General features: G+C 40.9%; 2 protein-coding genes across 9 annotated transcripts in view; one reads left to right on the plus strand and one right to left on the minus strand.

Annotated features, from left to right (window-relative positions):
- Positions 1-164: 164 nt before the first annotated feature.
- Positions 165-27,858, plus strand: THAP9 (THAP domain containing 9). 5 transcript variants are annotated; one of them, XR_013345867.1, is made up of 7 exons: positions 165-380; positions 3,151-3,346; positions 6,870-7,176; positions 8,252-8,402; positions 9,814-14,799; positions 15,477-15,553; positions 17,234-17,253. XR_013345867.1 is itself a non-coding variant. In XM_077814962.1 (6 exons), exons 1-6 carry the CDS (start codon positions 301-303, stop codon positions 27,703-27,705), a joined length of 942 nt encoding a protein of 313 aa, XP_077671088.1. In that variant the 5' UTR covers positions 165-300; the 3' UTR covers positions 27,706-27,858. The 5 variants fall into 5 exon arrangements, 4 of the variants coding, with proteins under 4 accessions (XP_077671088.1, XP_077671089.1, XP_077671085.1 ...); XM_077814962.1 differs by lacking the exons at positions 15,477-15,553; positions 17,234-17,253 and adding an exon at positions 27,614-27,858 and having other exon boundaries at positions 9,814-9,929; XM_077814963.1 differs by lacking the exon at positions 15,477-15,553 and having other exon boundaries at positions 9,814-9,929; positions 17,234-18,178.
- The window catches only part of LIN54 (lin-54 DREAM MuvB core complex component), a 58,704-nt gene continuing 49,304 nt past the window's right edge, over positions 18,557-27,956 (minus strand). For all 4 annotated transcript variants that reach the window (XM_077814966.1, XM_077814965.1, XM_077814967.1 and 1 more), the window contains 6 exons: positions 27,079-27,170; positions 25,645-25,716; positions 23,228-23,330; positions 22,805-22,942; positions 22,408-22,610; positions 18,557-21,186 (listed from right to left, as the gene is read on the minus strand). In XM_077814966.1, coding sequence (XP_077671092.1) covers positions 20,985-21,186; positions 22,408-22,610; positions 22,805-22,942; positions 23,228-23,330; positions 25,645-25,716; positions 27,079-27,170 — 810 coding nt within the window. In that variant the 3' untranslated portion in view covers positions 18,557-20,984. The remainder of the gene's footprint in view (positions 21,187-22,407; positions 22,611-22,804; positions 22,943-23,227; positions 23,331-25,644; positions 25,717-27,078; positions 27,171-27,956) is intronic.

Consider the following 27,956-nt stretch of genomic DNA (forward strand, 5'->3'; position numbering starts at 1 on the left):
GCGGTGTTGTAGCGAGTCCCCGGCGCCGAGGAGGTGTGGTCACAGGAACGTGGGGAGGACAGCGACCAATGAAAGGCTCTCTTCCGCAGCTCCGGGGCTAGCGAACGAAAAAAAAAAAAAAAAAAAGCGAGAACCAATCGGAAAAGGCAGAGGAGAGGCGCTCACCAATCTGAAGGCGCGTTCCATCAACGCTGGCCGGGACGGGAGCGTGGGGGCTCCTGACTTGGCTGCGCGCGATAGCGGGACGTGGCCGAGGGCGCGCGAGAGCGGGGCGGCCGGGTGCCGTGCGGCGCGCGGACCATGACCCGCAGCTGCTCCGCTCTGGGCTGCACCACGCGGGACACCGGGCTGAGCCGGAAGCGGGGCATCTCCTTCCACCAGTGAGTGGGGCGGGGGCCCCCTCAGCCGCGATGGGTAGCGCTGAGAGGGGACACCGAGGGCCTCCCCTCAGCCCCGCGCGGACGAGTCAGACCGCCACGCGTGGGCCTCACCAGGGCCGTTCCCGCGCGGTCAGATTCACGAGCCACCTCCGCCCTCACCCAAATCATGAGTAGCTTAAACATCGAGAGACGGGGGAGGGGCGCCTTCCTCCGCAGCCGCCTTAGGTGGATACCTGGAAGGTATTTTTATAATGGAAAAAGGCGAGATTTTTCTCCTCATCCCTAGACTCCAGGAGCTGGGACTTGAAAACACCAACCACGACTAGCGTTGGCGGGAGGCGACTTGCCCGCGGGCAGTATTTTGAGAACCATGGAGGTGGGAGGGAAGGCTAGAGCCTTAGGATGTGGTCTGAGCCCTGCTGGCATAGAGTGGGGGGATGTGGCCGCTCACCCACACCTGAGTTTTAAAGAGTTAAACAGCCTTGGGATCTACACCTTCCCCACAGAAATCCCTGTAAATCATTGTGACCTCACAATCGCCTTTCCCTATGTTTTTCTCTCCCCTGCGGCAAAGTGAAAGATCCCCCCCCCCCCAATATCACAGCAAATAACAATAAGCATAAATGCTGAAATTGGCTCTTAGAGCTGCCAAAAGAATTATAAAACATTCTTGTCTCTTTGGTATATTAAAAAGAAAAATTGTATCTGCTCAATCAGTGGTTGAAAAACAGGGTGATGGTGGGGAGGATATATGTTCATAAAGATTTTGCCCTGTTTTTCAAATTTTGCCATTTTAACCATTTCAGCAAGCTCTACTGACATTCGGTGTTGGAAGAGACAAAAACATTATTCTTTCTTTTATCGTAATCTTAGAGGGTACATGTATCTATAGAAGATCAAGTATTTTCAGACAGATTTTGTTTTTTAAAATTGTGAGTTGCCTTTTCAATTTTAAACTGAGATTTTATAATTTAACCCAGACGGTTGAGTAATGTTTCAGGCCCCCACAGCGGTCTCTAAAACCTCAGAACTTTCAACTACAGTTACCCACGGACACAGGATTTACCTATGAAAATTATTATGCTGAAGAGAATTAAAGGGAAATAGAGAGTCCTAGCAGGACCTGATCCTGAAAATATTGTAGCTTTGCTCAAGTGAGTAGTCCCATTTCAGTGGGACTATCATACTTAAACTTACACATGCTTAAGCATTTGCAGAATTGGAGCCATAGATCCTGAACTACTGATCCCCACAATTATCTGCCCTTACTTAAAATGAGGGCAGGATAAATCCATTATTCTTCTGAGTTTAAATAAAATTGAAATTAATTTTTATTTCAGATGTTGTGGGTGGGAGACAGGAGAGCACATGGGTCTGCTGAGAAAAAGATCTCAGGCTTTTCACTTCTTCATCATAGGCCAGTATGATTTTGAGGCCTTGATCTCACACGTTAACATTGCATTATTGTTTTTCTTATCTCGGATGCAAAAAAATTAAAGTCCCAGTTTACTAACTGTTTAGTGTCACTTACTAATCATGGGTAACAGTATACATTCACCCAGATTCTTCCCCACTTACATGCACTGAGTTGTATCTTATTCTATGAATAAATTGACCCTTACTTACATACACGTGTATGTCCATTCTGCTCCTTTAATTCCCATTGACTGCAGTGGTGCAGGATCAAACCCTGTTAGTGTGCACTTTTACACCAAAGCTTGATCCTGCAGCTACTCTATGGATGAAACCCTCATTAACTTCAGCGAGCAAGGACTCAGAGATTTTTTTTTTTTTTACATTCCCAATTGTATTTGCAAATGGTCATAGCTTTGTGAGCTTAAAAATAAAGTAATTCACCTGTAATTTGAGTTCTCTGTGGATATTGACTATGTCGATTCACATCCCAAAAATAAGGAATGTAATATTTTTCAAATCTAGCAATCGTACTTAATTCAGGACTCTTTCCATGCTTGATCCCTAACCCTGCAATTAGACGTGTGCAGGTGGACCATTCCCAAGTCTGCTTGCACCTGGCTGTAGGGAGTCCTAAATCTGAACTTCCAAAATTCAGCTTTTATGATTTATCTCCATGGGAAAAAGCACTGTTGTATTACCCCAGAACAAAGTTTTCCCAAATTTCATCCCTCTTGTTTTCCTCCACCCTTCCACCCCCACCCCCCAAAAAATTGCATTTAGGCAGTACCAAGTATATGGTCATTTCAGCCCCAATGCTGAATTTTTCAGAAAGTGAAAGTGTGTAGGTGAAAAATAGCCTCTTTTATAACTGCTATATTTTGAAAGGGTAGCATGTATGTTTGAAAGAGACCCAGTCAAAACAGACAGAGGTCAAGGTGGATAGACCAGAGAAGGGAAGATGTCTTGCAGGCCTCCTCCATGTATGGATCTCCATTTGAAGCCCTAATATTTCAGGGTAGATTAACAGTGCATTTGCAGAGTACATGCTAGGGCATCCCACAGAGTGAGATTCAGCAATTAAGCAATCCTAACTGCACAGGATTAGGTGCCTGATCTCAGAAGTGTTCTGAAGTGCTCCTTAATCAATTTAACTAGGGAATTTGTAACTGTAAAATTGTAACTTTTCAAAACGAAAGTCTTTGAATATTAAGGACACTTTTTCTGCTTTTTTACACCCTTTGTAAGTTTGGAATAGTACCATTGCCTTCAATGGAATTACTCAAGATTTACAGCAGTTTAACTGAGTAGAATTTCACTTTGACTGTATTATGAGAGAGCTCTGCTCACATTTCAGGTTTCCTATTGATGACATACAGCGTACAAAATGGATCCATGCTGTTAATCGAGCAGACCCCAAAAGCAAAAAGGTTTGGATTCCAGGACCTGGTGCCATATTGTGTTCCAGACATTTTGCAGAAGTGGACTTTGAATCATATGGCATGAGAAGAAAACTAAGGAAAGGAGCTGTACCTTCTGTTTTTCTATACAAGGTAGTTAAAAAGAACTTCAAATGCAATTACCATTTTTAATAGATTGGAAACACATTAGAAACCTTAAAGACAAATTCTAAAATTACTTGAAAAATAGAAGTTGCAACTTATGTTGTAAGGCTACAGCAACACAAGTTGAAACGTCTTAGTTTATTTTATGCTGTGTCATAAATACACTGAAAGGGGGATGGGGGAAGGAAAACTTTCTTTATAAAAGCCATTTTGAATAATTTTAAATACATTGCTGGCATTAGTGCTCTTTCAGTTTAAACTTGAATAACCCTCATCCTGCTAACAGCTCTTTTGAAACTACTGTTGCTTAGAAAGAACCTTGTCTTTTTCCGGTAAACTAACTAAATTTAAGACAATTTTATTCTGATCTATCAAATCTAGGTAACTTGATTCCTGCCATGCCCATGAAAAGTACAGTAAAAACATACAACCCTCTTGTTACTGTATATGTATATTTTTTCTCATTTATATTTAAATATTTATTCTGGTAGGCTTTCATGCCTATTGGGGTGGTCATTGTTTGAAGGATGAGGCTATAACCATGCTCAGGGGAAGGGTGATCTTTTGGCTAAAGCACAGATATTCATGAATGAAATCTCACAACGCCCCTGTATTTGGAAAGCGCTTTGAAATCCCCAGATTGAAGGCATATTATGTATATGCAAAGTGTGGTATAACAGTCTAATATCTATTTAATCGATTGTGGTAATAATATCTCTCTGCACTTAACTTGAAGCCTTTTATAACAAGCATTTCTGATCATTAATGATAGGCAGAATCTGACAGTTGAAATTTTGAATTGCATTGCACCATACCTGTTTCCTTTTCCATCACACCAGCAGTCTCTATATTTTATAGGCTTGTTACACCTTTGTTTTTCCTACATTGCAGCTATCTTCCCAAATTTTAGATCACGTCCTCTATTTTCTGAATTCTTCCCTGGTATGACTCGTGTATCTCTGCCAATTTTATTTATCCCTTTCAGAATTTGAAAAGCCTCTCTTTTATAGTATTAACAAAACTGGCTCTCTTACTCTTTCCTTGTAATTTAGTTCAATGTTTTTCAGACAAACTGAGTCCCAACTCACCAGTGGATCAGAGGAAGTTTCTAGATGGGTTGCAGGTCCCTAGGCAAACATACACTTCTTCCAGGGTGGAGCAGAAGGAAGGCCATGAGGGAAAGGGATTTGGAGAGCAAACCTGCCCTGCACTCACCCCACATCAGCAGCTCCTGTCCTGCAGAGCTGGTCCCAGATCCCTGTTCTGGGCATTGCAACCTGGCACATGCGGTCACAGTGCAACTTATGTTTGGTCTGGGCGCTCCTCCATCATAAGGGAGGGGTGGCTGGGCCAAATTTGAATGAGTGGCATTGTGGCCTGGCACATGGGATCGCAACACTGGGTCAAACCTGTGTAGCATTGTGATCCCATGTGCCACGTTGCAACGCCTGGACTGGGGAGCCGGGTTGTCATAAATATAAAGGGAAGGGTAAACACTTTTAAAATCCCTCCTGGCCAAAGGAAAAACCCTTTCACTGGTAAAGGGTTAAGAAGCTAGGATAACCTTGCTGGCACCTGACCAAAATGACCAATGAGGAGACAAGATACTTTCAAAGCTGGAGGGGGGAGAAACAAAGGTTCTCTCTCTCTCTCTGATGCTTTTGCCGGGAACAGAAAAGGAATGGAGTCTTAGAACTTAGTAAGTAATCTAGTTAGATATGCGTTAGATTCTGTTTTGTTTAAATGGCTGATAAAATAAGCTGTGCTGAATGGAACGTATATTCCTGTTTTTGTGCCTTTTTGTAACTTCAGGTTTTGCCTAGACAGATTCTCTATGTTTTCTGATAGTGATTGTCAGCCTACAGAAAAATCCTTAAAAAAAAAAACTTAACACCTTTGTCTCCAGGCAAATAGACAGAAAACCCCTCTAGTTGCTCTTAGTTAAAAAAAAAAAAAAAGAAAAAAAAAAAAACACTTCTTCAGGTCTGTGAAGACTTGTGAATTTCCCTGCAGGAGGTTATCTACCCTGCCTTTAGGTAGAGAAAACTCCAGCTCACAAAAGACAATCCCTTTTGCCTCTGCTCTGGCCCCCAAGCAGAGACAAAAAAACCCTCTAACTGCTTTCAGCTGAAAACCTGCTTTCCAGCAGCCCAACGGGAAAAAAAAATTTCCTTTTTAAAATCTGTGCTTCTTGTTCAAAAAAATCTCAAATTGATCTCAAAATGATTTCAAGTTAATCCCACGGCTCCCACCATGTCAAGGTTCCTTCCCCACTCTGAACTCTAGGGTACAGATGTTGGGACCTGCATGAAAACCCCCTAAGCTTATTTTTACCAGCTTAGGTTAAAACTTCCCCAAGGTACTAACTATTTTACCTTTTTCCCTTGGACTTTATTGCTGCCACCACCAAGCGTCTAACAAATATATAACAGGGAAAGATTCCGCTTGGAAACGTCTTTCCCCCCAAAATCCTCCTCATACCCTACACCCCCTTTCCTGGGGAAGGCTTGATAAAAATCCTCACCAATTTGCACTGGTGAACACAGACCCAACCCTTGGATCTTAAGAACAAGGAAAAAGAAATCAGGTCCTCAAAAGAAGAATTTTAATTGAAGAAAAAGTAAAAGAATCACCTCTGTAAAATCAGGATGGTACATACTTTACAGGGTAATCAGATTCAAAACATAGAGAATCTGTCTAGGCAAAAACTTAAGTTACAAAAAGGCACAAAAACAGGAATATACATTCCATTCAGTACAGCTTATTTTATCAACCGTTTAAAGAAAACAGAATCTAACGCATATCTAGCTAGATTACTTACTAAGTTCTAAGACTCCATTCCTTTTCTGTTCCCGGCAAAAGCATCACAGAGAGAGAGAGAACCTTTGTGTCTCTCCCCCTCCAGCTTTGAAAGTATCTTGTCTCCTCATTGGTCATTTTGGTCAGGTGCCAGTGAGGTTATCCTAGCTTCTTAACCCTTTACCGGTGAAAGGGTTTTTCCTTTGGCCAGGAGGGATTTTAAAGGTGTTTACCCTTCCCTTTATATTTAGGACACGCGTACAGTACAGGGGCTGCCACTACAGCGTAAATGTGGGGCAGGCTCGCTCTCTAACCACCACCCCTGCGTCCTGGGGCCTCCCCTTTGTATCCAGACAGGATCAGGGTTGACGTTCAAGGTGGAGGGTGCATGTATCCAACGATGGGTCACAGGTGGTCCCCTTAGTAAGAGTCTGGGAACCACTGATTTGATTGTTGAGATCTGATGGCATCTTTTTTGTCCTGTGTAGTTTCTTGAGACAATAATATCTTTATGCCAGAAAAACTTGTGTGGTACCCAGCATTCAATTATGAGGGGTGAAAGTCCAAAAAAGACCTTACTTAGAAATATCAACACTTCCTATTTTTCAGTTAATACAACCAAGAATCTGTCTTGCATTGTTTCACTACAGCTGTGCACTTAGTTCTAGAATTTTCCCCCATAATAAGCCCCATATTCTTTTCTGTATTGTAGGATGCTCTGAGTACATATCTTAGAAATAGAAGATCCCAGAAAGCATTAAAGCAGCCACTCTCACGTAATTCTTCTGATGAGGAGGTCATTACTGCGGATCACAACTATAGCTTAAAGAATCCTGCAACAGCTGCTGAGCAACAGACAGAAATGAAAGAAATAGTACAGTTGCCTAAAAAGAAACTTGTTGCAGCACGAAGGGGTCTCTCTTACCGAGAACGAAATGTCTTTAGCGTAATCAATGAGCTTGTAAAGAAGAAGCTACTCTCTGAAGAAGCTATGAGCCTGCTGCAGGCCCAGTTTTCAGGTATTAAGGGCCTTGGTTAGACAGTAAACTCTTCAGTGCAGAAACTGTACATTTGTTTTTCCAGTGCCTACTTCACTGGGGCCTGGATTTCAGTTGGGGCCTCTAGGCACTAATGTAATATAAAAATAAGAACCACAACCGAAGGCTTTTTCGTGAAGATACTGTATCTCAAATCGGTTACTAAAAGTTATACAATATGGGCCTGTCCTCCAAGGTATTTAAGTCCCTCAACTTGTACTGAGATGAAGATGAGTTGAGGGGTGGCCACCCCTCGTATCTGGGCCCTAGAACAGTGTGTGTGATGTGAGATACTAGGCTTTATTGAATAAACATTCAGCTTAAAGAGATTCAAGCTTGAATCTAAATTCTGTTTAAGTAAGGGAACCTTATATTCCTCTCTCACTTAGAAAGTGTTTAGAAAATTGGCTCTGTTCATTTTGATAATATGGGAGAAAAATCATTTAAATTGCTTTAATCCTAACTGAGTCATGAATAGTAATACCTAGCACTTATATAGTACTTTTCATCTGTAGATCTCAAAGCAACTTTTCCCAGCTAATTCAGGAACAGCACTGACCCTCTCTGAATGGAGCCACATTTTATCCTTCTCCATTAGAAGGATGTTGGCTGTGATGTGGGTCCTGAAAGGCAGTGAAGTGTTAAGGTATGAGGAAAATGGGGATATCTGGGTTGTTGTTAATGTTAAATATTAAGTGCCATCCCTGTCTAGAAGGCAAACAAGTCGGGATAAGACAGAATCCACTGCAACACCCAGAGGAAGAGGCTAGCATAAGTGAGAGAGTTCTGGCAGGGGCATGGAGGATTTCATTCTCTTTCTGTAGGGGAGGGAACTCAGCAATCAGGTCTGAATTTTGTTTTACTGCAACAAGAATACTTGAGAGATGGCACTTGGGCATTAGGCTTGTGCCTTGTCAAACACAACATGCTTTTTTTTTTCTTTTTTTTTTTTTGCTGTGTATCTCGTGCCCTGCCATGTAGAGGTACTTTTCATCTGAATTAAATGATCAAGCTGTTCACGCTTCTTACCAAAGCTGATCTATATTTTTAAAAACAGATTTGCAGTGGGAACCATACAGCTGGAGACAGCTGACTGAGTGCTCCACAGAAATGAGGCAGTTTGCCTGTACTCTCCACCTCTATAGTAGTAAAGGCTATGATTATGTAAGAAAGAATTGCCCCCTGCCTCATCCTTCCAGCCTGACAAAGTGAGTATTTATTCTCGTTATCTCAAGTTATATTTCCAGGTTGTCCTATAATAAGTAAGAGATGGAGTGTTCAGAGTAGAGATTTCATAAAAAACAATTCAACATGACACCTATGCTATTGTCTTACATTTTTATTATTTATAACAAAGAAGCTAAACAGAATAGGCTGCAATTGTTACAGGAATATTAACTCATGTCAGAGAATGTTGGTGGGGTGGGGTGGCGGGGCAGGGTGAGGCTGTGCAAAACAGTTGCACCATCATAAAGTAACACATCCAAAGATTAAATTTACAGTAGCAGAGGTAGTCAGAAGCACGCTGCATTCTTCCAAGTGACTGACCAGTGGGGAAAGACAGACATCAAGTGCTTGACTTTGATATCTGTATTCATTTCGGCCTATAATAAAAAGGGGGAACAAATACTGAAATGCAATGACTACTTTCATTACTATTATTTACATAGTACCATGGGTATACATGGTACTTTGCAAACACAAAGCATGACCATGTCTCTGACATGAGGAGTTTACAATCTAAGATCCATTGACTTCAGTGAGAGGATGACTGGGCCAAATACTAGATAGAGAAACTATAAAGATCAGTCCTGGGAGAGGGAGCAGACTGCACTAGAAGAGATCAGTGCCCACATTTAGAGTGCTGTGTGCAGCACTGATCACGCAGAAGATATTGAAGAGTTAGATGAGGTTCAGAGAAGGGACATGAGAATGATTACTGGCATGGGAAAAAACAACCAACTACTTTCCTGTAAGGAGAAATTGAAAAAGTTGGGATTGTTCTCCTTAGAAGGGAGAATAATAAGAGGGGACATGCTTAAAAGCATATAAAATTATAAATGTTATAGAGGAAGTAGATTAGATGTGTCATGCAACACAAAAGCAAGGGGACACACAGTACAAATTCAAAACTTATAGAAGGAAATACATTTTGTGTACAAATAGATTGTAGAACTCTTTGAGAATTTAGTAAGATTCAAAGAGCTATTGACAGGTCTGATTCAGTATAGCAATTCCTATGTTATGACGGAAGGCCAAGCAAATGTACTAAGTGTGAAGGGGAAATAAGGCAGGAGCTGTTCCAAGCATACAGGACAGCATGAAAAAACATATATATATGAAAGTAATTAGAGGCAATAGAGGAGACATTGGAGAGAATGCCAGAGAATCAGGCAAATGGAGGAGAGGATGAAAGTTGAACTGTAGGAAAGTACTGGTATGTTTCAGGTTGCAAAGTGTGTCATCCAGGTAAGCCTTATTACTTTATAAATGGATGCTATGTATATTAATTTGCATTAAAAATCTGTCAGCACTTTACTAAGTCCTAAAGTCTGTTAATAGTTTCTTTTTTCCCCCTTAGATTATAGCTCCTAATTATTTCTATCTTCTGTCTTCCAGTTGGTTGTCTAATGATGAAGGTAGTCCAGGCTTCAGCAACAGGATTTTCTTTCACCTTCAGCAGAGAGTAGAGCAAGGAGAACAGGCATACCAGTACTGCTCACTGATGATCGAAGGTATGGCTCTCAAGAAACAGCTGGAGTGGGACCCTGTGACTCGACGTCTGATTGGGTTTGTAGACGTAGGTGCAGGAGCACTTGATGCTGATGAAGCGCCACTGGCCTCAGAAGCTGTAGTCCTAATGGCAGTAGGTGTTCTTGGTCACTGGAGAGCTCCCTTGGGTTATTTCTTTGTAAATGGAACCACTGGCCATTTACTAGCTCAACTGCTTTATCAGACCATCAGCAAGCTGACCAGCATAGGTGTCAGAGTTCTCTCTGTGACGTCTGCGGCCACTGCTCACGGTGTTGAGCTGGCAAAGGCGTTGGGCATACGTATTGATGCCAACAACATGCAGTGCACTTTTCAGCATCCTCACAGTGCCACTCATCAGATCACATACTTCTTTGATGCTTGCCATATGCTCCAGTTAATAAGAAACGTGTTTCAGTGCTTTCATAGGATACAGTTCATTAATGAAACAGCACATTGGCAACACATAGTGGACCTAGTGACTCTGCAGGAGAAGGAATTACTGTATATTAGTGACCGATTGTCAGGAAGACCCAGAAATAGTGAAAGCTGTCACTTGAGGGTGAACTACGTAGCACAGCTGTTCAGTGAGAGTGTCACTGGCACGCTGGAATGTCTCCAGTTGTTGGGCCTGCCTTCTTTTCAGAACTGCAGTGGGACCATCAAATTTGTGCGCTTGATGAGCTATCTGTTTGACGTTTTTCATGGAAGAAGCTGTTATGGAACGGGATTAAAAGGGCCTTTGTCCTCTGAAAATTATGTCAAGATACATCGCCTCTTAACTGAGGCTAAAAGTGTCTTTGTTGCGTTAACTGACACTTCGGGGAGACACTTTCTGAAAGGTAAACATAAATTAGGATTTCTAGGGTTTTTGCTTAATGCCGAGAGCTTAAAATGGCTTTATACAAACTATGTCTTTCCAAAGAGCATGCCCTTCCGCTACCTCCTGACTTACACATTCAGCCTAGATCATCTGGAATTATTTCTCAGCACCCTCAGACAAGCATGTGCTAGTTGCGATAACCCTACCTGCATGATGTTCCAGACTGCTTATTCTAAACTCCTGACCAAGTATAATTTGGCACCAGGATTACATCAAAATCTTCTTTTAGGTGACATGAACACCTTAGATGTATCTATTGTTCGTAGGACAGATTTGGCCCTTGATACCATTCATTCTCAGTACGATCGGGGTTGTGGGGCAATTCCATCAATGGACTACATTTACTATACTGGCCATATTTCATTTAACTGTACACTGAGTGATGCATTGACAGATCTGTCACTATATGCAGAAAGCATCACCTATACAGCTGGCTGTGTTGCTGAGAAGTTAGCAGCTGCCATAAGATGTGAAGCCTGTGTCACTTCTCTCTTTGTGTCAGATGAAAAAATCCTAAAATGTGGTTCACTGTTGTGCATTAAAAAGATTGGGAGCTGGAGTTTGGCATCAGAGAGCGTGCGTCAGATTGTGAGCATTTCTGAGCAAATCCTAAAAACGCATGCAAGAGTGAAAGACTATAACCTAAGCCTCAAGCAACAGGATATGTATTTAGAACAGAAAATTTTATATGAGTTATCTGAACGGAGTCACCTTTTCTCGGAGTTAAACAATCACCTATTTGAAGGGGAGTTGTGTGTCACCAATCACTACACAATATTGTTAAGGAACATAGTGCAATGTTACTTAAATGTCAGAGCTGAACATGCAAAAGAATGGGGTTTGGAATACTGTTCTGGAAGGCATGGATCGAAGAAGTTGACTAGGAAACATCCATTTTCATCATCATTAAAGACTTATAAATCTATCCAAATCTTTCCTGTGCCATAATTTCTTACTAATTTGTTAAATGATCTCCCCTTGAGTAATGTTTAGATAAGGTCTGATCTATGCAACACAAGTGTCGGAGAACAGGGATGGTGTATTTCAGTTGATCTCTTGGCAATACTGCGTCCAGCGGTGGCTAATAAAGGGGAGTCCTAGGAGGATTAACTGTACTAGGTTCTAGTCATGCCTGGGGTTAGAAGTGGAAAATGAGTTTGATCTCATCCTAAATTCTCATTTATGCAGATTGCACGACCACAACCTATTTTAGAACAACTATGTCTATGAAAGGACTAGATTACGGGAGCTGCTGGAAATCCACATTGAGGTTCATTGGCAGTTATGTGGGGAAGCTTGCTGAATACCTACCTATGCTATGCCTGGCTCTGGGTAGGGCTGTTAGCCCCTGACTATGATGAATACAAAGTTTCCTCATACATGTTTAGAAAAGGGGCTGGGGGGAAAGAACTGATGGAGTACTATAGCAGCAGATAACTCCATAGAGCTGTAGAAAAAAAATTAAGCAGCAAAACAGCTTACACAAAGCTATTAAAAAAAAAAAGATTTGTACTAGAAACAACATGTTTTACTTGTACTTACTGATTATGTAATCACTCTGCCTTTCACCCTTTAATTCCACTGGCAGCGTATTAGAAAAATAAAGGATTCCAAACTGCTTCCTTTAAGTGCTTAAATCTGAACATGTATTAGGATAACTTGAAGTGACGAAAGGACCTTGATTTTGGTTACCCCAATGGGAAAAAAGTCAGTCAGGTAAGAAATAAAACTGATGGAATAGGGTCAGGTGCAGGGGATCTGTCATAGAATGGAATAGATAGAAAAAACAAGACTTGTCATGCATTTCTCTATGCAGGATTCTACAAAATACTATATACAGGGTGGGCCAGATAATCCTTGAAAATATTTAGGAAGTAATTTAATATCTGCAGATGTGCTTGTCAGTGTAGGAGGTATCCTGCCTTGGGGAGCTTGCAATCTAAAGACAGAATAACTCAGGACCCAGTAGGAGACTTAGTGCAAAGTGTTGGTGAGAAACTTTTGGTTTGCTTGTTTCCTCCTCTTAATAAAATGTGGGGAAGACAGTCAAAAATGTGTATTTGACTGACAAAGATTAGTGTTTGCAGAGCTCATCAGAGAAGTGAAGGCCCGACCTATTGTTGTTGACCATGCAGAAGGGAGGGAGAAAGAAATGAAAGTGGGTGGAAGGCTAGTATTGGTGGGTTAAGAGAGTGAGGAAGGGTAAAATGAGATCCAGGCTCATACAAGGCCTCAAGGGCAAGGAAGAGATTAACATTTGATTAGGTGGGTAAGGTGGAAAAGTCCATTTGAAAGAAGCTATACATAGCAGCCCTGGGACTTGGGGGGAAACCGAAGACTCAAGATTTGACATAACTGCAGTGTGTCGTGTAATAGCCTCCTGCTGCGAATCAGACATATGTTCTTCAGGTTGTGTGTATATTATATTAATATTGTTAACAAATACACAAAATAATAAAAGTGCAGGTTACTGTTTCTCTTTTCTTAACTTTGTTATTAATTCCTCTTTCCAGTAGCTTTCTGTATCTAGCTGTTTGACTCCCTCCATTCTGTACTGTTTTGTACTAAACAACAGTTTAAAATTCATCTGCTTATTTCCATCTACTGGGTTCTCATTTCTTCAGTATAATTTTGTTTTTTCCCTTTAAGGTTACAATTCCCCACAAAGAGGAAATTAAGTAATTTGCATTTTAATGGGCCCAATCCTGTGAGATACAGGATACTTTGTAGTCCAGTTTACTTCAGTAGTTTAGGGTGCTCAAGACTTTCCAGGAACAACCCCCACTTAATAGCATTGTAGGCTTGTGGTCCTAATCACTAGCTGGGGACAAATAGTCATGCGAAGCTTAGTTCCTGTCCATTTCTGCAGGGCTCGTTTATTTCTTTGTGAAGATAATAAACAAGGTGTAAAAGTAACACAAACACCCATTTGGGGAAGGGTAGTTACTGAGCAGGCCCTTCCCCCCATTCGGGGGGTGGGGGTGGTGAATCCACAAGGCCTGCCTACAGCTTCCTGCTCTAGGTATAAGAGTGTGTGCTCCCTAATTTCCCCCACCCTTCCATGGAGCTGGGTCCTCCTTTCTGTTGTTCAGATGAGAACATGGGCCATTCATGAAGTACTGCTCAGCTCCATCAGCTGATTCCCACCACCTGCCTGATGGGCTTCTCTCTGGAGCAGGCAGCTTTGCTTGAGCCATTAAAGAGGTCATCTTCTGTCCTCATTTTAATGAGGATTCCTCCCTCTCACATACCATGTCCTGTACCAACCTGTGGTTGTGGACAACCCAAGACAACAGCTGAAGCCTGAATTACTCCTGTAACAGATGGTGCTGTATTTGTAGCTGCTGATGTTGTTGCTATGGTAGGATCTGCTGCAGCTGCTGTTGCTCTCCCATCCACTTCATGAGAGTTTCAAAATCATGCTTCTCTCTGAGCAATGGCAAGCTATGCCTGCATTGTTCACTACATATAGGCTGGTGGTCCTGATCATCAGCTGAGGACAAATGGCCACACCCAGCTTTCCTCAGGGCTGTGCTTATTCTTCTTACAAAAAAAGAAAGAAAAATGTGCAAAAGTAACACAGACAACCATCTGGTGAAGGGTTCAGACTGGGGGCCTCTGGTAGCTACCAAACAGGCCCTGCCTACAGTCAGCTGCTCTGATTACAGAAGAATGGGGAAACCAAAGGAAGAGAGTGCCCTTTCTCAGGGAGCTGGGCCCCGCCTTTATATTGCTCAGCTGACAGCATGGGTCAATCGAGGTACTGTTCAGCTGCAGCCACTGATTCCCAACACCTGCCTGCTGGGCTTCTCTCTGGAGTAGGATCAGCTGCTCCTTGTCCCTGCCTACTCCAGTCACTAAAAGGGCAGATGGCCCTGTTATGAGCATCATGAGAGAAAACAATGGAATTCCTGTTGACTGGATGATGGAAACAGAAAACTCGAGAACTTTGTATGTTCACTAAGAAATGGGTAAGGCCTTCAAACATCATGGTGATGGGTGGTGTATGAACAGAAAGATTTCAGCTGAGGACCTCAAAATGCTTTACAAACTTTAATTATCCCTCCCAATAGCTTTGTGAAGTGAGGAAGACACAGTGATTATTTTACTCACCTCTGACATGAAAAGCTAGGGATGAACATAACTATTTAGCAGCACGTGGTAATGTGACTTACACAATAAGTTAGGGCTGGAGGTGAAGAATTCACTTCCCCTTTTAGTACTCATGAGTACCCAAACAATCCCAAAAAGTGTTGGAGAAGTCTAGATATGTAAAATACACTTACCCCAGCTAGAAGTTAGTCAGACACCAGTAAAGTGTCTCCTCTGTCTTGCCTAAAGATTCCCCTAGGTGTCTTTAATGATTGCGAGCAGGTATGACCTCCATTTTACACGTCATCCAAAATAGAGCATGGCCACTCACACAGTCGCCTTAAACTGTCCTGGGGCACTGATTTCAAGACCGAGTCTAAGAAAGAGAAACATCTACTGAATCACCAGTGTAGATTCCTGTTATAACTAAGTGTTTTTCGGAGGTTTACCCAGACAAACCAATGTAGTTTGTGAGATATGACAGGGTGACACTACAAGGCAGTGTGATTGCAGGCCAATTATTAAGTAAGGCCTGAATTAAAGTTTTGTTTTCCAGAACTCTAAAGGAAGGTGTCCAGAGTTATGTAGCTGTGACTTTACGCATGTTATTGAAAACAATAAGTTGACCTTGAGGTATAGCAATACGTTTTCCAATTCAATTTCTCCTTGCTTTATTTTAGCTGATTGTACGTTTCCTAATTCTAATGTCTTTTTTTGAGATAGAGTGACCAGAATTGCACAGTGTTCAAGGTGTGGGCATTCCATGGATTTATATAGTGGCATTATATTTTCTGTCCTATTATTTATTCCTTTCCTAATGGTTCTGATATTTTACAGAATATTTTACAGAAGGGCAACAAAAATGATTAGGGATATGGAACAGCTTCCACATGAGGAAAGATAAAAAAGACTGGGGCTTGTCAGCTTGGAAGAAGAGATGACTGAAGAGGGATATGATAGAGGTCTATACAATCATGAATGTTGTGAAGAACATGAATTAGGAAGTGTTATTTACCCCTTTTACATAATACATGAACCAGGGGATAACTAATTAAATGAATAGGCAGCAGGTTTACAAAAAACCAAAAGGAAGTACTTCTTCACACAACGCACAGTCAATCTGAACCTCATTGCCAGAGGAGGTTCAAAGGCTAAAAGCATAACTGGGTTCAAAGAAGAATTGGGTAAGTTCATGGAGGTTAGGTCTCTCATAAATATAAAGGGAAGGCTAACCACCTTTAAATCCCTCCTGGCCAGAGGAAAAACCCTTTCACCTGTAAAGGGTTAAAAAGCTAAGATAACCTCGCTGGCACCTGACCAAAATGACCAATGAGGAGACAAGATACTTTCAAAGCGGGGGGGGGGGGACGACAAAGGGTTTTCTCTCTCTGTCTGTCGCCTTTGCTGGGACCAGAGCAGGAATGCAGGTCAGAACTCCTGTAAAGGATTAATAAGCAATCTAGTTAGATATGCGTTAGATTCTGTTTTGTATAAATGGCTGATAAAATAAGTTGTGCTGAATGGAATGTATATTCCTGTTTTTGTGTCTTTTTGTAACTTCATGTTTTGCTAGAGGGATTCTCTATGTTTTGAATCTGATTACCCTGTAAGGTATTTCCCATCCTGATTTTACAGCGGTGATTCTTTTACTTCAATTAAAATTCTTCTTTTAAGAACCTGACTGCTTTTTCCTTGTTCTTAAGATCCAAGGGTTTGGGTCTGTGTTCACCTATACAAATTGGTGAGGATTTTTATCAAGCCTTCCCCAGAAAAGGGGGTGTAGGGCTTGGGGGGATTTTGGGGGGAAAGATGTTTCCAAGTGGGCTCTTTCCTGGTTATATTTTGTTAGACGCTTGGTGGCAGCAATAAAGTCCAGGGACAAAAGGTAAAATAGTTAGTACCTTGGGGAAGTTTTAACCTAAGCTGGTAAAAATAAGCTTAGGGGGTTTTTCATGCAGGTCCCCACATCTGTGGCCTAGAGTTCAGAGTGGGGAAGAAACCTTGACAAGGTCCATCAATGGCTATTAGCCAAGATGATCAGGGATGAAACCCTATGCTCTGGGTGCCCCTAAACCTCTGACTGCTAGGCACTAGGACTGGAAGACAGGTTGTGGAGCACTCCATAAATTGCCCTGTTCTGTTCATTCCCTTTGAAACATCTGGCATTGACCACTGTCAGAAGACAGGATACTGAGCTAGAGGGACCATGGCCATTCTTGTGTTCTTACCAAGTGTTATGTATGAGTGGCAGAGCTGTAGCCTAAAAATCATTGTGTATAAAACAGTTTTATAATGTACATTCTTCTACCTTAGAACAAAGAAATATCCTGTGCAGTTTAACAGCTAAGTTGAGGACAGTCTCCCTTGGATGACGTGAACAGTGCTATGGAAATTTACAAATATTTACACTGCTGAGGATACACAACTTTTCGAGACCATCAGTGAATTTTCTTGCCTTTCCAAGACTCAATACTAGATGGCAGTGCTGATGCACTTAAAACGCTGCAGGTCCCTTGAAGTACACCAGATGATGCTCCAAAAGGCCCTTTTAGCTTCCTTTGCTGGAAGGGCAAGTGGTTCTGTTGCTGCTTCTGCTGAGTGGCATAGACAGAGCACCATTGTGTTGAACTGCTTGTTAAACTCTGGTGGTCATATGGCCCTATTAAATGATCCATGCAACAGGACACTGTCTCCTCACAACTATCGCATCAGACTAATTTATCCAGCAATACAGTTCACAAAGGAGCCCATTTATTCTACAGTCGTTTTTACAAAAGTGAAGAACACCACTCATTGGCTCTGATTTCACGCCAAGAGGCAGAGTGGTTGCCTGGACTTTCCTGACTCCTCATTCAGTTACTTTGTTGCAGTGAAGCTGCCCTTGCATATGGTGCTTTATATAAAACAGTAATGCCCTGTTTAACTGCAGTTTAGTCACTTATTTTGCAAAGCAGGACGATGGTGTGTAACATGTTAACATTAATCTGTTTGCCAAAACACCTTACTACATTCAGGAGCGCAAAGAATCATTCAGCCCATTTTCTAAGGCAGGGTGCAACTCTGCTAAACAGTGATTATTCCTATGCATGACAAGGACATGGTTAGTCTTTTGTTGCAAATTTTTGCCCTTCTAATGAAGTGTTTGAGTGAGTATTTAATACCTAGAGCTCTCTTTATTAAGCAGTGGCAGAACAGAACAGTGGGATCCTGACGGGGCATGATGGTCCATTCATATGGATCTGTTTGTTGAATCAAGTACTATGTTCACTCTCCACAGGGATAGAACCTGGATTTGCTCATGCAGGAGAGTTAACTAAATACAAAAATAACACTTTGGGCCCAATTACCTGGTAGTGCATGTATCTATTTTGGCCCCATTTCAGAGTACTTAAGCACATACTTAAGTCCATCCTTACTCAGAAAAGCATACAAGCACATACATGCTTTTAGAATGTGCTCTAGTCCTATTGAAGTCAATGGGATTTAATCCCATGCTTAATGACAAGGAAGTGCTTTGCTGATTTGGGGCCTTAGTGAATGCAACTTTAGTGACAACCTGGCCCCTAATTAATAAATCAGGTACTTTAATAAAACAGTTAATGTTCTTGCCAGCTCTAAAGGAACAGAGTGCAAAAATTATGTTTACAGAATAGTATAAATGTTTATTTTTCTTTGTGATTTAGCCGACTTTTTACAGTATAGAAAAGTGTATTTTTTGAATTGGTCTAGTAAATATAAATTTAATCTTTCTACTTTCAGGTGTAAACAGAACTAGAAAATGAACCTTTGTCCCCACCCCAGATCTGTTTAAAATAACTGGATGAACTTGACTGTAAATCTTGTTCAGCAGTTCGTGGCAAATGGCTAAGGAAGTACAAAAATGATGTAGTACATACTAAGCGGGGGCGTTTGGAAACAAGCTCAATGTTTCAGAAAGCTTGTTCAAAACAAGTAGAACTAAGAGTATTTGATTGCACCTTCAAAATCTTTACAAGCAATGCCATCATACATAATCTACAAGTGTAATCCAAAATTTCACAAACATTTTCTCCACATTGTATATAAATACACATCACAAAAGGTGCAATTTGGAATAGGACATCGAATATATACAAAATTAACATGGATTTAGTTCTAGACAAAAGAAGGTGTATTGCAATCTGTTTGAAAAATAACTTGATTAGATATTACTTTATCCACTTACACTAATTTACATTTATACAAATCTTACTGGACATACTATATTGAGTTACTAAAAGTAAGATGAATGGCTGAACTATCTACATTTAAAGTTATCGCACTGATATTTTAGAAATCCAGATCCTAATTATTAAAAAAACCCAACTTTTTCATGAATAGTAGATTCCCTTTTCGCAGGTGTGTGTATGTGTATTTGCTACATATACACAAATATTGTTAAAGAATATATACACACAGTTCCACATGGAGAGAATGTAAAATCCCTTTTGGAAAATAAAAGTATCAATCTTGTTCTGATAATTACAGAGAGAATTAAGATACCTAACTAAACAAATGCCTGTGAATTTAAACATGGTTATTTCCTTTCATTAAATTTAGAGCTACTTAACCAGGTTTAACAGTTTATAAACGTGCTACACTACCAAAAATGTGATTTGGGACTGTTTGTAGTAAATACTAGAAAAAGTTCCCATCCTTAAGTGTCTTCTATGCACAACTGTATTTGACCTGATTTGATTCTTTCCCTGTTCCCCACACACAAAAAGATCAGATGCATCTATTTTTGACGGTGACCTTGAGTCCGTACCAGTGTACTTGCATGTCGTGGCTCAAACTGCAATCCTAAATAACACTATTAAAAAAATAAGCCAAATGAGTCTCCAGGATTAGAGAAGGGATATCAAAAAGGTCCACAGCTGTACGCAGAGTCTGATCTTTACACATGTTCTCTGATTAACTTGGATGCAGCTAATTTGAAATCCATCCCACATGAAAACTGTGCTAACAGGAAAACACAAGGGCTGGTTCCCTCACACCCAGTAATCTCAGTTTGTGTGTAAATGTACATAACAAATATCTCATTTTCTGCCAGTTTAAGGGCTCTATCCTATGAGGTGCTAAGGACTGCAAACCCTCTCTGGCTTCATTGAGAAGCTTGGATGCTCAGGACCTTGCAGGATTGAGCCCTAGATGCACAACAGCATCTCGCTGCTTGATGTTTATCTAATGATAAAAGTTGGATGGACAAATTGCTTTTACAGCATTGCTTTTAATTCTTTCTGAATGTATAGCCCATCGTCTGTCCTTCAACTTCCATTTTAGATTATTCAGCAAGCCAGTAATGAAATCTGTCATCATTTAAAAAAAAATTTAAATACTTTCCATTTTAAAAGTTGTGCCCTGAGGCCCAGATTCATCAAGCTTTTTAAGAACATACACAATGCTAACCATGTAAGCTGTCCAAAAAACTCAACTGCCCACATGTTTAACATTTGTGTTTAAGGACCTTGCTGAATCGGGTCTTTAACACTGATCCATTGCCTTCCAGGGTTGTAGAGTGATGTTCTAATTTGGTAGGTTGTCAGTATTGTGAAGATGCTCATTTCTATATATTTCCTTTCAGAATTAATTCCTCCACAGATATACTGTTTTCTTGGGCTACTGCCAAAAAAATTTTCTGCCAGTGTCTGATTCTTCCATATGAACAAAGTGATTCAACTCTATACATTGTAAATAATATATATTATAATAATAATTTATAAAGGCTCTCTGGACAATTTTCTTAGAGAAAGAGGGAAGGAAGAAAACATCTAACTCTTACCAAACCCAAGAAAGTTAAAAGCTGTACAACAGGAAGAAAAATTCACCTTTAGGCATCGTCATAAGTAGAAGAGAATTTAGCTAAAATTTAAAAGAATCTACTCCTAATTATAAAAGATTTTCTTGTTTCAACATTATGCAAGTCAATTTAAAACAAGCACCAAATTAACAATAAAATAGTATTAAATCCTCTGCTGTGAACCAAAGTGTCCCTGTGCCTTAAGTTTCATGTTCAGTCCAATTTACCACGGCTCCTATGCAAGAGTCAGCAGTTCATGGCACAGGGGTCACTTTTGGACTTTCCTGCCGAGTTAATGACTCTCATCAAACAACGTCCAAATTCCTCCAGGATCATGCGCTCCGCCGCTGCTTTTGACTTGCCCATCTTTTCAGCTTGCTCGGCCTGCGCAAGCAGGCACTCACAGGTCGCATCAGCCACCTCCTTGGTTACAAAGGTAAATGGCAATCTGAAATGGAAATAAAAACCTTAACTGTTGTCATCAGTAAGCTACACCACATGCACGATCTTCAAAACTCTCTCTGAAGCACTGAAAAGTCAGAAGCTGAAGGAAGCCCTCTAGACAGTCCCTATAGCAATACCTATATATACTTGGACATGTTGTCAAACAAGGAAAATGTTGCTTACCTCTCCATTTTCCCTGTACTATGGTCCATGAATCCAATTATTTAACTTTAGGATTATGCCCTTTCAAACAGAGGTAGAGCGCATTCGAAGTTTTAAATCAGGCTGATGTGACCAGAATGAATCTGCTCCACAGTTTCTGGGGTACATCTGAGGTTGCCCCAACCTGAAAATACTGAACAAGCCCTACAGCTAAGCAGGAAGATCACTCCTCAGAGGCAACGCTGACAGTTTTGTTGCTGCTTCCATCTCTGTACATTTTGAGACAGACTGCAGAATGCCATGAAGACCGATAGAGAACGCATAATTTTCCATATAATTTTTAGCTCTAGGAAAACTGCGAATTTACGGATTTAACATTAGGATTTTACCTGTATTGATGCTAAAAACTGAATTAAGAGAATGTTAAAGTTACATGGTTAGAGACACAGAAGTGTGGCAAATTCAAGTTTACACATGTAAATTTAACTCTGTCTCCTTCTCTGTATACATTTTGGTGCAGGTTTTTCATTACTGTTTCTCAAATGCTACAATGTAACACAAATCAGTTTTTCTGTACCACAGATACACGTATATATAGTCTCTTGTAATTGTTTTTTTAAATTTTATTTTACTTGCACTCATTTCAATGTCATAATGATCCAGTGTATCTTGACTGACAAACTTGTTATATAAATTCTCTTCTCTGTAAGGGACGTACACAACAGCACTTAGATGCATTCGGGGATGAGACAATTAACTATGAAATTAGCTCAACTGCAAATTTAGACGTCTTAAATATTCCAGAAAGGTTTCACTATTATTGAAGACAGAGAGTAATATGCATTTGTACAGCACCTCGCTCAAAAGAGCCCCAAGTATGATTGAAGGCTCTGAGTGCTATGGTAATACAAATATTAAATAACATTAGCCAACAAAACCTAAAGAATGAATACAAATGTCAAAGACTGAAGTAATCTTAGCTTGCGAAAATCCACCCTAGTAGAGTAGCAAGATATAAACCAGTGTTAAAGCCAAGTCAAGAAAATGGAATGTGTTCACTTACTTCCCCCCTCCACTAGTCAGTGCTGGGGTTGGCCTAGTTAACAGGTCTGAGATTTGGGAGGATAACTTTGTCTTTGCAGCTGTCTGTTGCTGGACTCTTACTTCTGCTGCATCTGCTAAGTGCATCAGAGTCTTTCGTTCTGGGCTTTCTTCAAAGTTTTTACAGCCAACACATTTACATATTGAGGAACACATGATTTTTGCCTAAAAAGGACAAAAGAAAGCATGATTGGCCTAAAATATTATTTTGTTCTCCATTGCTGGCTCATACACTTAGTATGCACTGGAGAAATTACAAATAGTTAAAAGTTTTCATTACAGACAGTGCAATGGGCAAGAGTGACATTTAGAAAGGAGAAAAGCCGATGTATTTCTTTAAGGCAAGAAACCCATCTTACCTCATAGCATTCACAATAGTTTTTGAGACAGCCTGATCGTTTGCAGTTGCAGCCTTTGCTGTGCCGCCGGTCTGATTCCCCTTCCTTTCCTTTCCCTATTTTGGGCTTGAAGGCTTCAGGGTTTCTATCAAGGCAGGCCTATCAATGCAGATCCAAAAGGTGTGTCACAGTTCATGGAGGAAGCAAGATCTAGAGCACCAGTGCAGTAAGCACAAACCCAAGACTGTGCTGGAGTAAGTAAGTCACATTCTCCTCCCAACCCAACAGGAAAAGGCGGCCTACTTTCATCCCAGCTATAGAGATGTAAAACAAGAAGCAAACTGTCCAGTTTCAATAGCAGCGTTGCGTACATTGAAATAGATAGAAAAGCATGTCACAATGTGTTTTGCAAACCTTAAAGGAGAGAAACAAAAAACCCCTTACCTTTATTGCTTTTTGCCTATCATTTTCATGGTCCAGGTTGTTATAGCAATTGGTACAGTTGCAGTTATTGCAGAATTCACCATTTGCAAAACAATCACAATACCTGAAATAGGAGATGCAGAAGGGATTTACAAACATGGTATGCAGGCATCACACTAGCTGTGGTAGTAGCCACAGTAAACATTTCTATTACAGTAACTCCTAAAAGCCCCAGTTGGGATTGGGACCCCATTGGGCCAACTACTGTATAGACATGAATGAGACCATTTCTGGCCCGGAGGACATACAGCATCAGACCCCAAACTAAGGTAAGTGAGGGGGGTATAATCTACAAGTAACATGGCCAAGGATCAGCACTGCTTTGGTAGTGGCAAGTTTTGTTGTTTTTGCTGGTTAATTTTTTTATTGGGGTAGGGTGAGAAATGGCAGGGATGGAGGCTGGAGTAAGAGTCAGGGAGTAGGAAAAGGAAGGAAGGGGGCAGTCACAGCTCATCAGCTGACTCGTCATGAGCAATAGGCAGGGTATTGCAGCTTTGCAGCAGAGGTGAGTCTAAATAGATTTGAAGGAATATGGCTGTATGCATTATATCAGGGATTTTTCCTACGCATTGGGGTGGGAGGAAGAAATCACAAAGGTGCTTAAGGGAGGAGCTGATTGGATAGCTGTGTATCTTAGGTACTTCTGTGACCTCCGTTACTGTAGTGTCTCAGTACCTCACAAACTTTACAGCATCTCTGTGAGGTAGGGAAGTGCTATATTCCCCCCATCTTTAAAATGGGGATGTGACGCCCAGAGAGAGTAAGGGTCAGCTTATTCACTGATAAATAAATTGAAACCTATGGGAATTAGGTGCCTAACCTGCCTCACAGGTGTACTGTTAGGACTACTCATGTGCAAACGGGAAAGTTTCCCTGGTGCAAATGGCAGCTTGGCCAGCTTACATTAGTGGATGACACCACACTGCACTGTCTGGGCACGGATGGCTGCACCTTGAGCAAATCATGCGGTGGACTAGACCTGAGTTAATTTCTGTACAGTGTTATATAAATGCAAAGTATAGCAGCATCTTTTCTCCCCTTTAGATTTCACAGAACATTTTGGAATCAGAAAGCTGATATCCAGGAGGAAACCTCATGTCTAGCACACATTTGGCTCTCTATAAATAACAATCATGCAGGCTGTGAGATATCTGAAGGAAAACTAAACATACATGATTAGTTCTGTTCTAGTGTGATGAAAAATTTCTAAGCTCAGAAGTATGTTCACGCCCACATTATGAACATGACATGCATTACATTGAAAATAACCTAAAATTGGCAGGTGCCAGACAGATTTCCTAATTTGGACTCAGATGGCTGTTATATCAGCTTCTCTAACAGTAGCACAATCACTCTGAATGCCCTCTTCGTCATCCAAGGATTAGGGAGCCGCAAAGTAATTTCAGTACCTCATCTTGATGTTGTACTATGTGGGAAAGTGTGGCATCATCCCAACTGAACGTTATCACATAATTACACCAGATACTGATGCAGGCATTGGAATGGAATGGCAGGAGATGGGACACTAGATGAGGAGGGCTCTGAGTTACCACAGTGAATTCTTTCCCAGGTGTCTAGCTGGTGGGCCTTGCCCACATGCTCAGGGTCTAACTGATTACCATATTTGGGGTCATAAAGGAATTTGGCAGAGGCCCTGGGGGTTTTCACCTTTCTTTGCAGAATGGGGCATGGGTCACTTGTGGGTTTAAACTAGTGTAAATGGTGAATTCTCTGCAACTTGAAGTCTTTGAACTAGGGTTTGAGGACTTCAGTAAATCAGCCAGAGGTTAGGAGTCCATTACAGGAGTGGGTAGGTGAGGTTCTGTGGCCCGCAATATACAGGAGCTCAGACTAGATGATCACAATGGTCCCTTCTGACTTTAAAGTCTATGAGACATCACACAGAATGTAAGGAGCCTCAAAGTTTCCATTGGTAAGTTTCTTTTTTCACTAAATGACATTTTAAGGCTTTGTCTACCAGACTATTGTACTTAGTCTCCCACGGATGCAACTTCAGTGGTGGTAGCAACAGTGGAAGCCTTCATGCAGACAGGGTTCAGGTGACCACTGGTACCTCTGTCATCCAGTTGAAATGCCAATGGGCAATCTACCCCAGCATTCCCATAATACTATCACCAGTGAAACCACAAGATTCAGAAACTTAGAAAATTGCTAGGATAGACAGCCTAAAGTTTGTCTCATTAAGTATCATATGCACTTATGGCAGGATGATTTGTGAATGAATTGAGAGCCTTACATTGGAATCCTTTTTATATACAGAACTCACACTTTAGAGTTACTTTAATATTTCTATTTAATTTTGGCAATATACTAAAATATTTGTTAAAGAGAAAATACTTAAAACCAAATACACTTACAATTTCAAACACAGCGATTTTGTACAATTGCATGGCTTCCTGGGGCGGTTTGCAGGTTCGGATGGCATAATTCTGAAAAAGAACCATTTTATTATTGGCTTCTCTCTTTTTTTAAGTTCAGAATGTTGATCCACTGAAATCCCATAAGCCAAACTAGACGTTTCTCCTACAATGTGAGCTTTAAAATATCTATGTCACTGATTACAAAATACAATTAGTAGGTAAAAAATCAAGGAAGAGGTAGGCGATCTGCATGCTATGCTTAAAGAAGAGAAAGAAAGGAGACAAGCTAGGAGGGGACCACATGAGAAGAAAGTGCAACTGAGCGTGCTGCAGCCATTACCCTGAATGAAGACCACTCTACACTCGGAGCAGGGTTTTGTGACGCTGTTGTGAATCTAACCAAATCCAGTACCATAGAGGAGAAATAAATGCAGACTATGTCTCTCCCTTCATCCGAGTTATGTGTGAATTAAAAATGATAATGAAATGACAAAGTGACTGTCCTAGGAAAGCAGACAGAGACCTGAGCAAAGGGCAAACAGCGTATGAACCCTGACATTTAGTTTAACATAAAGAGTATTCTGTGTCAGAGATCAGCCTTAACAACCACTGAAAGCTAGGATTTTTCAGTGATCATATCTGGCCAGCTATATTCTGACCATATGTGGTGACCTTCTGATCCTGACATACCCTCAGAAGCTGAAGACAAAGCCATTTATTGGAGGGGGAGGTGTCAGGCAGGGGTTCAGGATTAGCTCAGACAACATTTGTTTGTTTGTTTTGTATTTTTTAAATCACAGCAAACCCTTTTAATCGTAAGACTTCCAGAAAAAGGCAGGCTCAGCAGAACAGGGTAGAATTTCTAAGCCGGCGTGGGAGGAGGGGGAGGCATATCGATTTGAAGTTTCCTCTTGCAATGTGTTACCTTGGAACTAAGCCAAGATTTAAAAAAAAAAAAAAAAAAAAGCCTGAAGTTAGATTCCCAAATTCATATTCAGGCATCTGCATAAATGGCTGGGTTTTCACAAGTGCTCAGCCCTCAGCTGCTCCAATCAACTTCCAGGGAAAGTCCATGACCAGGGCTCCTATGTGCTACTGCAATACATATAATAAATAACCATGGGCCAGCTCTCTGTTCAAACTCCTACTATGGGATTTGGAAAAAAAAAAACCCAAGATTTGACTTTGACCAAGTTTAGTGATGGTAAAAGGTGCTGGATTGACAGCCAGAGAAAAAACAGATGTTCTTTATTTAGCCACAGAACAAGAATAGCACAGACAGCAGCCTTCCCACCCCACCCCACCCCACCTTGCTAATTTTTCCTAAAAAACTCTTCAAACAAGGATAGTCTGTCCCAATTAAATACATCACCTACCATATTTTGGGAAGATGTTGTGGCAAGCTTTTAAAACTATTTTCAAAATACTCACCCATTGAATGGTAGCCTTGCTTGGGTCTGGATATTAGATGTCCCAGTAAAACCAGTGTTGCTTGCTATAGATACGTATGATGACTGCTGTAGCTAACAAAACACAAAGTATAAATGTATAAAATTGTAGAAGCTACAGAACATACAACGGGCTTTGAAGTACACAGTTTTTAGTAAGCATTTCTGAAACTGCTACATGCATCATGTACTCTCCTAATCCATGTTTATGAATGCTTTCAAAGTTTCACAAACTCACAAGACCTAAGCAGTTTAAGGGGTACTCTGTATTCAGCAGAAATGTCCTGGTCTATTTTACATTATGTTTTTGTCCATTTTATCTGCAAACCTTTGCATTGCATTATTTTTAAGCTACTAACGTTATGTAATAACTTTCAGGCAGATGGATGCTAAAATGCTTTACCAATAGCTTGTATATCAGCTATCTATCTACAGGAATGCCTGCACCCACCAGGTGAAAGCTTGGAGTTACAAATGGTTCTCACCCCTTTAATCAGATCTCTTTTCTTTCTTTACAGAGTGGACCTTGGTGCCTGATCACTGCACCTGTGCTACAAGGGATGAATCAGAGCAGTCACACAAGTCACTGAAGCGACCTGAAAGGTCATAATCCATTCGGAATCAACTTGAACAAAAATAAGAAACCACGGCTGATTTGCACTCCCTTTGACTGTGGTACTGTTAAGCATTTACCTGCATACTTTCTTGTTTCATGCCACTATGAGTTTGGTGCAAGAAATATGAGTAGCAAGACCTAGGCACCCAGGACCTTCTCCTAAGAAGCACACACTACAGGAGCATTCCTCACACATCACAATCCCCTGCAGGTGGCTCATCTTTGTATTTTTTTTACTCATTGCT

Source organism: Eretmochelys imbricata, chromosome 4 (genome assembly GCF_965152235.1).
Source record: "Eretmochelys imbricata isolate rEreImb1 chromosome 4, rEreImb1.hap1, whole genome shotgun sequence".
In the NCBI taxonomy this organism is placed as follows: Eukaryota; Metazoa; Chordata; order Testudines; family Cheloniidae; genus Eretmochelys; species Eretmochelys imbricata.

Excerpts from the sequence above, each read along its gene's own strand:
- THAP9 (XM_077814959.1), top strand. The coding sequence starts at position 301 with ATGACCCGCAGCTGCTCCGCTCTGGGCTGCACCACGCGGGACACCGGG. Across the intron at positions 3,347-6,869 it reads CTTCTGTTTTTCTATACAAG|GATGCTCTGAGTACATATCT; the intron begins GTAGTTAAAAAG and ends TCTGTATTGTAG. Across the intron at positions 7,177-8,251 it reads GCTGCAGGCCCAGTTTTCAG|ATTTGCAGTGGGAACCATAC; the intron begins GTATTAAGGGCC and ends TTTTAAAAACAG.